This window comes from Haemaphysalis longicornis, unplaced genomic scaffold, assembly GCF_048455015.1.
Source record: "Haemaphysalis longicornis isolate Haplotype H1 unplaced genomic scaffold, Haemaphysalis longicornis Haplotype H1 scaffold_3, whole genome shotgun sequence".
NCBI classification, from domain to species: domain Eukaryota; kingdom Metazoa; phylum Arthropoda; class Arachnida; order Ixodida; family Ixodidae; genus Haemaphysalis; species Haemaphysalis longicornis.
The window spans coordinates 234880772-234895107 of NW_027526335.1; the positions used below are offsets into that span (position 1 = coordinate 234880772).

At 47.1% G+C, this 14336-nt stretch overlaps 1 protein-coding gene across 1 annotated transcript in view; it reads left to right on the forward strand.

Moving 5' to 3' along the window:
- LOC144176063 (uncharacterized) overlaps window positions 1-14336 on the forward strand; it is a 174703-nt gene that overhangs the window by 138424 nt on the left and 21943 nt on the right. The window contains exons 9-10 of the mRNA XM_077705188.1: window positions 7922-8101; window positions 10350-10486. Of these exons, the coding sequence (XP_077561314.1) occupies window positions 7922-8101; window positions 10350-10486 (317 nt within the window). The remainder of the gene's footprint in view (window positions 1-7921; window positions 8102-10349; window positions 10487-14336) is intronic.

The window sequence follows — 14336 nt, forward strand, 5'->3', positions numbered from 1 at the left end:
ACATCAGCAAGCTTGAAAGGAACAGAGAATTTTGTTGTTGCTGGCAGGTAAGTACCGACGCAAACGAGCTCTGGAAACTTGAGGCGAACGTCCTCCTCGCACCGAACAAGTCGGTCTGTTGTGCTCAGGGAACCGCAGGCCTTCATGTCAACGCAGACATTATCATTCCAGTATAGGTTTATTTTAAGTCTTTTCATATCAGGTCTTGAGAGTACAAATTGGTATTCGCACCCATTAACAACTAAGGCGTCGATCTCTGTGCTTTGACTTTTGTACGTCACCTTGGCTTTTATCCACTCATCGTAAAGTTGTCTCCTTCCGTCAAAGCCCTGTATTTGTACTGGTCTCCCTTTAAGAATATCTTTTTCAGACACAAGTGACTTGTTTATAACGGACACGGAAGCGCCACTATCAACTAGTGCTGTGACGTCGGTGCCGTTAACTCCCAAAGTTATGAAAAGAAGATTTAATGTGGGGAAGTAAACAGTCTCAATTTTTGTCGTCGGGTGGGACTGATCACCCTCATTTATTAGTTTTTTTTCTGGGTTGCTTCAGCGTCACTATGTGCTTCGACTTGACGGGACTCATCCGAGGTTATATTGTCACTGCAGGGAGATGCAAGGTTAATGACACCATGTCCTCGGTACGAATTTCTTTGTGAACCCGATGACACTTCGGAAGTTCCAGACCTCTGTGACGCTTGCCCGGTTTCGAAATTGAAACGTCGCGTACCCTGCATTCTCGGAAGAGCATCTATGTACAAGCCTTGAAAGCACTCCAAAAGTTCCTCGATTGTCTTTGGGGACTTAAGCTGCACCTGCTTCTGAAGATCCTTAGGCAACCCGTGAATAATCAGTGGCACAGATGAAGACTCCGGGAGATTAGAATCAGCCATTTTTAGTAGGCGCCTTTTCTCGTAAAAATACTCCAAGGGTTTGCCCGATCGGTATTTATAGAAAATTGCACGGTCCCACCTTTCCACGGGCTTTTCCTTGAACGCTGCAAGAAAGCTTGCCTTCCAGCTGTCCCAGCTGTCTGACGCGTGTGAGAGGATGTGCAGCTCATACCACTTCTTTGCAAGTCCCGTCAGAAACAGCCGCATGTTTTCCACTCGGTCGGTAGCTTCGTGCCAGGAGTTCTTCTCGGATGCGTATTCATAGGAACGAATCCAATCCTCAGGACTTGAACTCTCTCCGTCAAACCGATCCGGCTTCACTATTTCTGTGCGCTGTCTTTGTTGAGCTTGGACCGTAGCGATGAGGGTCTCCATGAGCTGCTGTTGCCTCTCTGCCTGCCGTTGTTGCTCTTGCAGAATCAGAAGAAGGCCTGGGTCTATGGTGGTAACGTTAACATTCGGTGTCGTGTTCGTGTTCCCTGACGACCTCATGGTTGGCTCCATGAAGTATTCTTGGAACTCGGACAGCTTCACCCTGAGCTTGAGAGAAGACTGGGTAGTCAGGTCCTCGGTTGTCTGGCCGGACTTCTTTGCCACCCAGTCACACAGTTGTGGTGTTGTGATGCACTCGGGCAAGACGTACGGCACTTCGTCATCGACTTGGCATGGCGAGAAGTAAAACTTGCCTTGTGAGTTCCGCGTGGCATGCAGAGTAATCCACATAGTGTCCGTCTTTGGTATCCTGCCGACTGCACCAATGTCATGATCTGAGGCTGTTCACTTGGGAACCATCCTTTTATTCTCTTCCTCAACCTTCTCTTCTTCCCCTGCCCCTAGTCCTGCCTTCCTCGTCTTCGGCTCTCCACATATATATTGGGATTCTCCGAATTAAAAAAGAACATTTGCAAGTCCAATTGTGAAACGATAATTCTAATCCGATTTGTGGAACACTATTCTTGTAACCAAAGCCAAGCCAAGAAAAAAAAATATTGAACGACAGCGAGATCTTGGTGTTTATTTGCCTACAACAACCACAACAAACAAAGAAAAAATGTATTTAGAGGTGAAATGTTTTTAGAAAATATTCGTGCTTTTCAAAGGAAACATTGGCCCAGTATTTCTTGAGAGTGCAAGGGCTTTTTCTTATTAAAAGCAGCCACTTGGCCATAATGATCATATTTTGCCCCCTCTTATGCAGTTTCCAAGAGCTACACGATAGCTTCAATCGTTTTGCTTTTTTCTCGCACTTCGTTTACTATATTTGAAGTTTATTTAAGTGATGAGATATCCTTGGCAACGATTACCCAAGACAAACAAGGGCAATAATGAAACGACAAGGACGCGCGCAGTGTGTCACTTGTCCTTGTCGTTTTTTTTTTGTCCTTGTCTGTGTTGCACAATCGTTTCCATAGATCGCTTCCAACTAGGTCGGCTCGCGGGGTTGACAAATATTTTTGTTGTAGCCTCACCTATGTTTTCTTGGTTCTTTTCTATGTGTGTACAATATTTTTGTGGTTTGGCATGCGGCATGAGTTGATGAGCTGATTTTCTGCACACGCTTCTACGGGGCGCTTCTTCTTGGTCACTTTGAGAAGGCACAGAACCTTCTTTGGGGCCTTGGGCCTCTACCTGCATTGGCTATTCTCGCATGAACATCACAGTTGCCTCTATGACGTTTTCGAAGCTGTGTGTTGTCCTTCTGCATATACATACTCTGGCTACATGGGAAGCTTGGTCGGTACTGTGGTCGGAACTGAGATTTTCACTTTTGTGTTTTTGTGTAGGCACTTTCTATGAAACGTACCAAGCATACCAGTGACCTGCCACTTGGCTCCCATGTACTTCCTTTTCCCATTGGTCCTTCACAAGAAATATTTCTCAGACGTGCCGCACGACGTTACAAGTTGCAGGGAAACTCGGGTTGCCGCACTCCAGGATCATTGGTTGAGGTCACAGGGCGGTACACAGCAGTTCCATGGCATAGCGTCTCATGCACCTTATTTACTACCAGAACAAACTCACTCAGGAAAGGGCACCAGTAACCACGACAATGAATTTCAGCAACCTGAACGATGCACTTGTTCTTTCCATGCGTTCCGGCAAACAGCGCGAACTGCTGTGTGGCGGTGTCGCCCTCAACAACACAACGGCGGCAACAGCCCACTCGCCCATTGCCAGGAGCACGACTTGGCAGGCTGCCCGTGCATTTGATTGAGCAGCTGTGGCTGTACCTAGCCATGGCTGCTCAAGTTGGAAATCTGTAGGTGTAGTATTCGTTTTTGGAAATTGCATTAAAGGGGGCCTGAAATACCTTCCGCTGATGCATGGATGTACATGTAACCAAATAAGACAATGTATTAGCAATCTCCTCCCGCAAGAATTTTGTTAAAGCGATGAGAATTAGCTGAGAAATCGTAAATCAAAAACCACCCATTATCGTCGCGCCGCGTTTCCTCCTCTTTTCAACTGTTGACGGCGCGCGAGCACTCCCTCCCATGATGCTGCGCTAGTCAGCGGTGACGTACTTCCGCATTACGCTCCTCCGACTGCCGTCTGCTACGGGCAAGTTTTGTTGACACCATGAATTCCGCACTCCGCTCAAGGATGGATAAGCGAACGAAAAATCTGGCCGCATGTGTGCCGTGGCCTGGCGTTGCTCTTTCTCGGCGTTCGTTGCTGCAGTGCAGCACGTGACTTTTAATCGGCGGCGAACTCGCAGCCGCTGGGGAGGATCTTGCGCTCGGTCCCTTTCATGCACCGCGCACTGTTTATCCAAAAAGCGCCGTATCAGATGTGGCCCCGCTGGTGCCGGGTCTTATTTTGCGGTGGTGGTAATTCGCCATGTGAAAAAGACATTTTAAACCGATACAGAACCCGTGCACAAAACGCTTCAAACATGTGACCAGTTCAGCTTGGGGCGACGCGTGGTGGAGAGCGGCAACGTTGGCAAATAATGCTCCGGCGCGGCTCTGAGCTTTCTAGCGCTGGAGCGAGCGCCTTTCTTTGACGATCTCAAACATCGGTTGCCTTGGAAACAAGGCACAAACCACCCCAGAAGTCAGTTACGGTTGCGTGATAACGGTTCAGCTCGGGGCCCCACCTCGCGACATGTGGGCAATGCAGGCGTACCACTCACTCCCATTACGAAGTGTGAGATGCGTTTGGTATTACAGGAGGCGATGGTGGGTGTGTTGTGGACGCCTTTGTTTCGCGATAAAATGCGACGTTGTGCTTCTACGGGTGGATAGTGCTTCCCATGGTCTGGATTATCTTTCTCGAGCGACGTACGACTCAACCTCGCATGGGGTATGTGCAGTGTGCGTGGCTAAAAGCCATCTCGGCTTGCGCGCCAGAGTTAAGTGACTTTCTGTTCGTCCCCGCAAACCGCGCGCGAGGTGAGTGCCGAATTTACGACGGGCAGGAGGAGGCAACCCATCGTCTGTCTGTCAATCGCGGTTCAGACTTGCAACGCATGTTGTGACGTTGTGTTCGTTCGAAACGCATCTCTGGATTGTTTTGAAGTGGAAAAAAATGTATCCGTCAAACCCGGGAATTCGGCTCAGGGCGTTCTCTGCGATTGCACGAATGAAGTGCCACGAGGCTTCAACGCTTTCTTTATGGAACGTACTCCGGTAAGAGAATATCCATGTCATGTTATGGCCGTGTTGCATTCAGTACGAACGGTTAAGCGTTTGTTTACACTTGTTTCGTTTGTCGTAAAATGTTCAAGCACTCCGACACTCCCCTGGCAGATCAGCCGGCGAGTCGACGCTGAGCAGACGACTCATCTCTTTGCCGGAAGTGCGTGAAAAAGCCGCCCAATAGCAGGATGTATAGCTCATGACGAAAATCTGGGAATCGATGATGTAGACATGTGAAGATGGCGGCGTCCAAAAACACGAAGGAAAGGGTGAGAAAAAAGCGACAAACTTTGCAACAAAAGTGTGAGCTTTCCGCTGCGCGTAAAAGAGTAATACTTGGCCCAGATGACCTTGACGACCCAATTTAACAATTGCGCTACTTCATTTAGTGTGCTCAAAATGCCTTTCAGGGCCCCTTTAACACTAGTTGCATTATGGCGTAGGAAATCCACGCAGAGACAACTGCAGACAATAACGAATAATACGGTTTAGTTTAAATGGCTGCTTATTTAAGAACTTTGACTAGAAAACTGGAAAACAGCGAAGCGGCGGTGCACGTTGCTGGCTGTGTTCTGAATATGTGGTTACTTCTGGTCGCTGGCTTTCTCGCTCTTCCATGGGTATGAGAGTGAGCTGTATGGGGTGTTGGGTCAACTTTATTGATGAATACCGGTGTACCCAAGCTTAAACTGTGGAAAAAGAGCTTACATGCGCAAACAAACCCGTGCCTTGACTGCAAAACTAAATTTCTTCCTTAATTTAAGGCAATTTCAGTGGCTCTCTTAAAAGCGGTGGAAAGCGCCGTTTCGTTCGCCAAAAAGCAACCACACCTTCTTTCTGGCAACAATGGGCTGCCATGACGCAAATTCAGCCAAGCTATTTTTGTTAGAAAGCTATTACTGAAGACAACTGTTCCTTTGCCTGCATCATAAATATCGCAACACTTTTTACAGGTGCTTTTATGGCTCTAAATCGGTTCATCATGCCGTTACGATATAGGCGGAAAAATAACTATCAGGATCGCTGTGTAAAAAAGAACCTTATTCAATATTTACGTCTATGAGGCACGGCCTACATCACATCTAAAGCCTCCATATATGATGAAACCCTATGCCTTTCAATATTTTGTACATGTCATTTTACTGACCAAACGAGCCCGAATAATGTTTTAGTTCGTTTATTTTTTGTTAAGGAAGCATAGAACTTCACCACGGATAGTAACAAGGACACACATGGTTTGACGGCTATGCGGGCACTTCGAGCACTGTATACCCTTTCAAACCTTGCTACAATGAGCGGCTTATTCTGCTCTAAGCACTGCCCACCGTCCGGCGTCTGCGCGCTTTGCTAAAATGCGTGCCAAATTGTATGCCTGGGCTCCAAATAACGATGTCAAGGCTTGGCGGATATAGGTGTCGATGCAGAAGTGGCATTGTCGGCGAGCATTGCAAAGCGCTGTTCTTAGATTGGGTGTTTTCAATCCGGTTTGAGCGTCTCGACATTTGGGAACATGCTTTCGCAATGGGAAGCGCCGTTCCGTTCACCAAAAAGCAACCACACCGGTTTTTTCTTGCAGCAATCGGCTGTCATGATATATATTCATCCAAGCTATCTTTGTTAGAAAGCTGATAACTGAAGACAACTGTTTCTTGTCAGGCGTCGGGAATATTGCGACTGTGCGATAGCTTTTTGTGAGTCAAACTAGGGAGCTCTGTGTTAATTTTTTGTAGTATTAGCATGAGGGGGCTCATGTGGAAGATCGATTCATGACGGACAAATGCTATCACGTCCAAGATATCTGAAAACTGTACACTCATAGATACTTCTTGACGTCCAGGCATCGTATGCGAAGTTCTCGCAACTTGCCTCGTAGTTGGGATGGCTCAGTGGCTCAGAATTTGCTTTTAAAAGTTGGTAGTTCGACCCCCCCCCGGTCTAGGTATTTATTTAAAACTAGTATAGGCGACTTAAAAAAACTATATGACTTAAAAACTACTATATGCGACTGTTTCTTGCCCTTCTATCAATGCCCAAGTGGAGTTCACGTCCAGCCTCAGTGGCAAGGAAATGAAAACACTTCACTCTGTGAATACTCGAGGAGTCATGAACAGCCTCCTCTTAGCCACAAATAGGTTGACGAACATGGCAGGGTTCAGAAAATTACGCCTAGCGACAAACATCAACGCAGCGACGGGCAGGCGATTTCGGCAGTCTCCACCTTCTCCTACTTGTCGGTGCTGTATCAGCACGGTTGTCGCGGTACCGTCGAATGACGGCGTCAAGAAGCGCGGAAAGAAGCTTCCCAGGAGAGACCACCGCATCCTCAAAACTTCCCGAAAGCAGCGTTTTTCATTGCCCTTATTCGTCTTGCGATGCTCCGTCATCAGGAAAGTGGGAAGCGAACAGTGGTCCTCCGGTTTTGGAAAGAGAGAGCAACCTTGCATTTGCTTATATTTTTAAATATAAAAATAGAATAACTCTTTTTTTCACAGATCTTGATAATTCTTGTTGTGTCGATCTATAACACGTAGAAGAAACGTAAAGCCGAAAAAGTACCTAAAAAAACCGTTGCAGGGGTCCTCATAAGGGTGGTTCATTCATGTATTTTTGTAGTAGTACAGAAATGCAGTGGGGGGCTCTTGTTTTCCAACGAAAAGACCGCAAACTCGCAAGTTATAAGTATACTTGTTGCCAATAGTTTCAGAAGAGTTCCAGGATTCTTTTGAAATGCAGTGCAACAAATTTGATGCAGAAATCGTGACCGACAATGAGAAAACTGGCGCTTTATTTTTTGGGGTTCAATTTTACAATGTGAACGCTCAAGGCAGCATCGGGATTTGTAGGCTTTGCTTGCATTGGGAGATAAGAAAAACGCACAGTCAGCCCGAAAACGATAGATGAACGCCAATTAAATCATGGATGAAAAAATTTAGCCAATCATGCCTGGCTATTGAAGCATCAATAAAGCATCGCACTATTGTCGTTCAAGAAAATGGTGCCGCAGTTACGAGGTATCCCAGCCAGAGGGAGTGGAAGGTCCTAAGAAGTGCTGTGATGTGCAGTTCAGGTGCCTGTGAAGGACTGATTATCAGCTGTAAATTTCCTTGAGCTTTTGGGACAATTGGTGGGAAACACCTGGATGTGTGAAAACGAGTTACGTGTTGTGTAACAGGTTGTGAAGTGAAACGCCATTCCTGGTGAATTGTTGCTGAAGGGGACTGACGGCAGCATCTTCTGCTGTGCACGGGGAGCCTGCATTGCTGGTTAGAGTGCATGAGGATGCACTAATGAGTTGTGCACCCCTGTGAGCGCAGGGACCTGTTATTCGCCGGAGTGACAGTGGCACGTGTTTATTCTTATTCAAGGCCCTCTTCCCCCCGTGCAGCAGCTGCAGAGTGTGCCAGAGGTGACATGCTGTTCCCCGGAGCCGGCAGAAGAGCAGCCACTGCAGAGTGTTGCAGAGGGGATGCGCTGTTCCCCAGAGCCGACAGAAGAGCAGCGAGCCGCCTTGTTGGAGGACGAGTGGGCTCAGCGGTGGGCGGTGATGCAGCAGTGGCTACACCGGGTATGCAGGCCCGAGTGAGGGCAAGGCAGGGGCACTTTGTCGCCGATGACCTCGTGTGGGGTTTGTCGCTGCTGCGGCCACTAGCTTCTGCCTATACGAGGGTGGTGGTTACAGGGGACGATGGAAAGTCCGTGCCTCAGGTAGGCTGCAAGAGTGTTGCTGGGATTCCAGCTTTGCTCACGTGTTGGCAACGATGCAGTGTTGAGTGCCACGGAGTGGCTAGTCTCTGCTGATGCATGCAGACAGTTCAGCATGCTCAAATCTCAGCAGTGTCAAACGTGACCGAGGGAGCAATGTGTCCATTAGGGTGCTGCATCCACCCATCATACACAGGCTGTCGAAATGGTCCTTTTCAGAGGCTCCAAGGTAGCTAAGCTGCGAGTGTAGAGCTTACGCGACTTTCTTCCTGTCCACAAACCAAAACTTCGGGACTTGTGTGCTCAAATATTTTGCATGCATCTCATTCACCGTTTTGCCTTCTTGCATGTGAAACGGCTATTCCTCTTCTTTGTCTGGGACCGCACTGCCCACAGAAACAGTGTGTTAGAGAGCTCATAGTATGCTTTTGTAATTTTTCTGGAAGCAAACGTTTGTTGAGAAATGACATTTGTGTAAACGTACCATAATCCTTTTTAACTCTTATTACTGCGAGGCAGTCGAACACTTTTTGTGGGACAGGAAAGAATTGTTTTGGCTAGAACTTTTGGTTTGGCATACGATGCAGTGACCTAAAGTGTCAGTGACTGAAAGCCGTGTATAACGACAGCAGTCTTTAAAATGCTTAGTTGCATAATGAATGCGACAAAACTTCTAAAATAATATTTTTTGTCTAGACATCAATAAAATGATAAAAATAGTTTAATCTTAAAAACCAGTGAGAGTAAAAAAATTAAAAATGTATGTTTTCCAGGGAAAAATTTCAACATGTCCAAGAAGAAAATTTGTTTGACCACAGTAGTTGGTCAAATACAAAAAAAAACATTTGCACTCATGGTGAGTGTACCATGCAAGGAAGCTTATTGGATAGTCCTCTTGAAGAAATCTGGAGTTTTGTGGTCACTGAAGGCAAGAAATCCTGCCCTCATGATGTAGAAACCTTTTTAAGGACTTACTTTATTTATGGCCAGCACAAGAGTCTGCACAAGCATGCGATGCTAAGAAATACACTCAGAGTTGAAAATGAAACTCAGTGGCAAAGGCTTGCTGCCATTCACAGTTCTATTATGTGCTTTAGCTTGAAATTTACTGTCATCTTCTATTGTAGCTAAGTAGCCATGGTTGTAAAAATGAAGCCCAATGTGGCAGAATCGTGGGCAGCGAGTTTTCAGCCAAGAGCTGTCACAGAACAATCATTCTGCGCTCACAGCCTCCTGCTGTGCAGCACCACCTTACAGTTTTGCAAAGAAACAAAGTCAGAACTGTTGCAGACGTTGCCAGAACAGACAGTTTCACTTAGGAGCCAATCTAGACGTCGAGAAATACCCGTGCCAAGAAGCGAAGCTGGCCAGTGAACAGCTGGTGGCGTGAGAGGCTGATTTGAAGCGCTGTCCTAGTTTGGAGCGTTATCCGATGACTGGGTGTTCCGTTTTGCCGTGCAGCCTAAACTCCTCTTACTGCAATCAGCTGTTCGTCGGGCCAAATCACGAATGGCATCAGTTTTCCGAGAAACAGAAGGGGGCAATGAAGGTGCCATTGCAGATTGACTTTACTTGGTATTTTGAGCCCATTTCGTGGTGGGCTCAAATACTTAATGCTCAAGTTTGTGTTGTCACATTTTATGTCAAAACACAGGCGTAAGTATTGAAGATCATCTTCTGATTCACCATTAGGTGCCCTCATAAACACCACACGCTCATGTAAAATGACTACGAGCGGCAAGCATTTTTGTTTGGTAGAAGTTACGCGCGATGACCATGCCCCATTTGCGCACTCAGGTGATAGAAATGTCTGTAAAAAAATAGTGTTTTTGTCAAAAATACGAACCTGATTTTTACTGGCCGTTTTGTAGTCCCAGGAGGTGTGCTCTTGTAGAAATGCCTCGATTGTTATGCAAAGGAGCTCTGCAGTGATTGTTCAGACTGCATAAATTTGAATAGGCGCAGTGACGCAGGAATTCGGACATTCGCAGTAGCACACGAGTTCCAGCCTGTTAGCTGCAGGCCACATCAAAGTGAGGGGAAAAAGGTTTCGAATAGTCGGCAAATGGCGGTTTCACCCTGATCTCCTTGACATGGGTACCTTGTTGTAGGAACGGTCGGAGTTGGGGGCTGCCAGTGGGGCCAACATTGCCGCAGCGTTGGCTGCTCAGGATAGCCCGTCCACTGGTGAAGCTGCGGGGAACCCCCATGGTGATGAAAACCAGCTGCCACCTGCTGCGGACCACAGGTACTCACCAGCCTCACCCAGAGGCTTATCTGGCAGGTCACTGACCCTGCACAGTCACAGCTGTCGGGAGCCCTGCTGGAATGGTTGAATCAATGCATAGTGCTGTCCATGCGAAGACAGAACAGAAATCCTGAGATTGTGGGACAGTCGTTCTAGTGCATGCTTCTCGGCGACATACTTGAGTGCCTGCAACTTGTGGAATGCTTAGAGTTTATGTAAGAAGTGTAGTGGGCTTCCCTTGTGTAGGTCGATTTTTGTGTGTCCTCTCGACACGGTGGAGTTAGTGGGAACAGGAAATGTGCCAAGTGCACAATGGAGTGCACCGCCTGGGGGATATTTCTGGCAGGCAATGCATTTGCATTACCTGCAGTGCACCCAGCTAAGCATGCATCAGCTGTGCCACTGGTTCAGTAGGGACACGCCCAGTAGCAGCAAGGGAGGATGGCAGAAGAACCATTGCACCAGGGCTTCACATTGTGCAACCGGGTGTTTACTGAAATCTTACTGCCAGCGCCGGGTCACTCGTCGTGTCATATACAAACGGCACCTTTCATAAACCTGTGGATGTTTTCGTGTCGCCATTCTTTTCACATCGCCCCTTTTCTGTGCAGCAGTTTTCTGCACCCGTCACCAAAAATTCAGGAAAGCTTACATTCACTTGTATGACTAGAATGGCGAAGCCGCTGTAGGTAAGCATTACCGGACTCATGATAAAGTTTCAGTATTATTGTTTATTTGCGCAGTTGCACTGCTAGTATTCATCGTCGTATGCATTAAAAGGTCATCTTTGCGGTGAGTGGTGGATGCAAAGTGATCGTCATCCTCAGCATTGTAGACTTGCACAAGCTCTGGCAGCGGTGGCGGAATGTGCGTCATTTTGGGAAGGATTGGCACACTCGTAGCCATGCCTCCAGTTACCCGTATTGGCTTCTAGAGAATGTGGCCACTCTGGTGACCTCTCCCAAGCAGGTTGTCTTTTCATCTTTAGCAGTAGCGCTGGAGTCGTTTTGTTTTTACTACAGCCACCGCGCAAGCTGGGGACTCAGTGGTCACTACTAGGCATGTGCTCTCTCCTTGGGATTTTGCTAGTTTTTATTTTTGCTAAAGCCACTGCAACAGGTTGCTTACAGCAGATCGAAGAGCAGCCTCAACTGTTATCGCAGAAACAGATGTAGGAAGGTGGTTCCACCTAACCCAAGTGCTGGAGATGAATGAATCATGGAAATGCTTTGTATGGCAGGATCGGACGTTAAGTTTGCCCTGATGATCTATGCATGCTGAAATTTAATATGGTGAAGGTAGTAAGTTGTTTTAGAATGGGTTTTTTGTAGTTTTTTGCGAAAAAGGCGCAACCGAAATAATTTCCTTTGATGGTCACTAGTAGCAAAGAAAGGCTTAATTTCATGGCATTAGCGCTTGATGTGTGGTGATAATTAGAACGAATGAAGCCATTTCTGTAGTGAGTGATTTTGCTGACCGGGATGCCATACAGAAGCCGCATGCTCTAATTTTAAGGGGGCACAATGGTCTTTGATCAAAAACTTTATTTTTAGTTATGATGATGAAAATTGAGGACATATGTAGTTTTTCATTCTTATGGTAGCTATCAAATTTGTTTTTTGCGTAAAATGACTACATTCATATTTATTTGAATTTTTATATTGGATTGTTTGAAAATGTTTGTAAAAAACTGCTGGAGTGATGTATCTGAGCTAGATAACAGTGAACTATGCACAAATCAAGGAGTGCAATAAGACTAACATAATCATTCTATTCGGTCTGTAGCAGAAGTTACCACCATTTGAAGTTTGGGCGTGGAAGACGAACCCCGATTTTCCGGTTCACACGTTGAATGAATGAATGAATGAATGAATGAATGAATGAATGAATGAAATGTCTGTTTATTGAAGAATGATACTTTGGCCTAATAGGGTGGAAAAGGGGTGTAGGAGAGGAGATAGAAAGGAAAGAAAGAAGTGCACTCACACATGCGTGTACATGCTGTACAATCACAATCACATGCGGCGAACAATGCCTGCCTCGTGAGCGAGCGCCCACAGGGAGAGCAGTGTGTTGCGGCTGTTGTTGTGGGTGGTCCATTGGTGCAGGGTGCTGTTGTGTAGTGGCAACTACTGAGCACGGATTTCCCGGTAGCCAGGGCACACCCACCGCAAGTGGTTCACTGTTGGGCACACTTTTATGGTGCATGTGGAACAGCACACTATGGGACCCTATTCCTAGTCGCCGTCATCACAGTCTTCGTCGGTTGCCCTGGGCCTTCATCGGTTGTTGTCCTGCCATTTGGTGAGCACCTCTTTTGTCAGTGTGGCCCCCGCACGTGCCTTGTGGATGAGGACCTGAGCCTCCTGTGGCAGTCCTCGGGGTAGTGGGTGATGGTTGGTGAGGATGTGCCCGCAACCACCACCCACTACCCCGACGTGGACGTTGGCCGCAGGCGCCCAACCGCCGCCACTGGGGCCGCAGCCGATGCGAAGTCGGCCCGCTCCCACCCAGGCTTGATAGGCAGTCACTGGCCTGGCCACGCCCCGCTGGCTTGTTCCTTGAAGCTCACGTGGTCCCTCTTCCTCCTGGTTTCTTGGCCCCCTCTTCTTTTTGTGCGCCCGGCTTTTAACTCCTCTGGACTTGATCGCAGCGCACTCTCATGGGCTCCTTGCCTTTTCATATCCATATATGGTCGTCACGCCACTAGTCCCCTGCGCGGCGTTCTCTAATGGGCTGACCAGTGCGCTATAATGTTTGACCATCATGCCTCGGGGTTTCGGCGCGCCGTTCCTTCATTGGTGCGTTCCTGGCGCGCATTTGAAATTTTCGTCTCTTTGTTCTTCTTTTCCCTTTTTTAGGAGGTTTTGATGCATCCCCTCTCACTGGGTGCCCTGGCACATACAGTTACCCCCCGCTCTAAGAGTTTTTTCTCAGAAAACTGCTTTATCTTGGTCGCCCACGTCCTCTTGTTCCACAACCCCTGTTCACTTCTAAGGTCACACTTCACTCCGCTTTCATTTCACTTTCACTTTTTATCACTTCTTTGTAGTTCAGTCCTGCTCACAGAACACAACATCCCTGTTGTGTTCACACAACTTTTACCACTTCTGTTGCCAACACCTCACTTTCTCAAACCCGCGATACCTAAAATGTTCTCTAACACATCACTGCAATCAAACACTTCCATGATCTCTAATTCGACAACTCGTTTCCTAATGTCTAATTCGACAACATTTTTTTCTCCTCCCTCTACTCAATCTGCAGTATCAAGCAACTCCATTTATATCTATACTGTTCATACCCTTACACTAATTTTGTCTTTCCATTCGGCTACCTCATTCATTGCTACACTTCATGCACTTACACCAACACTCAAAATCTGCTCTAACCTCACCAATATCACACTTCAGTGACCTAATGCTCAACACCCCTATTTCGCAATCCAAACTTCGTCCCTAACTTATTCATATCCCCATTATACATTTGCACCAAGCTTGCCTTTTTTATCATACTCATAAATATGCTCTACCACAACCCACAACCTATTTGTCACCATTATGGGTCCTATTTCTGTCCACGTCAACTCTGTCTTTACTCTCACGTTTGTTGACCTTTGCCTTCATCTTTACCTTCTTCCGCCTCAAGAATTTAGCAGCCTTTGCTACACTGTCGTCTCGCCTTTGACAGCGAACTTTGTTACCCTCTCTCGTGGGCCTCTGGCACATAGCCTGGCTGAATGCTTGCTTTAGGCCACCAACCCTTGCAAGATCACCTCGTACTATGCAACAGAGCGCATTTCCGTGACTCGTTCTAGCTCGCCAGCCTTTTAGCACATCACCTCTTTTCT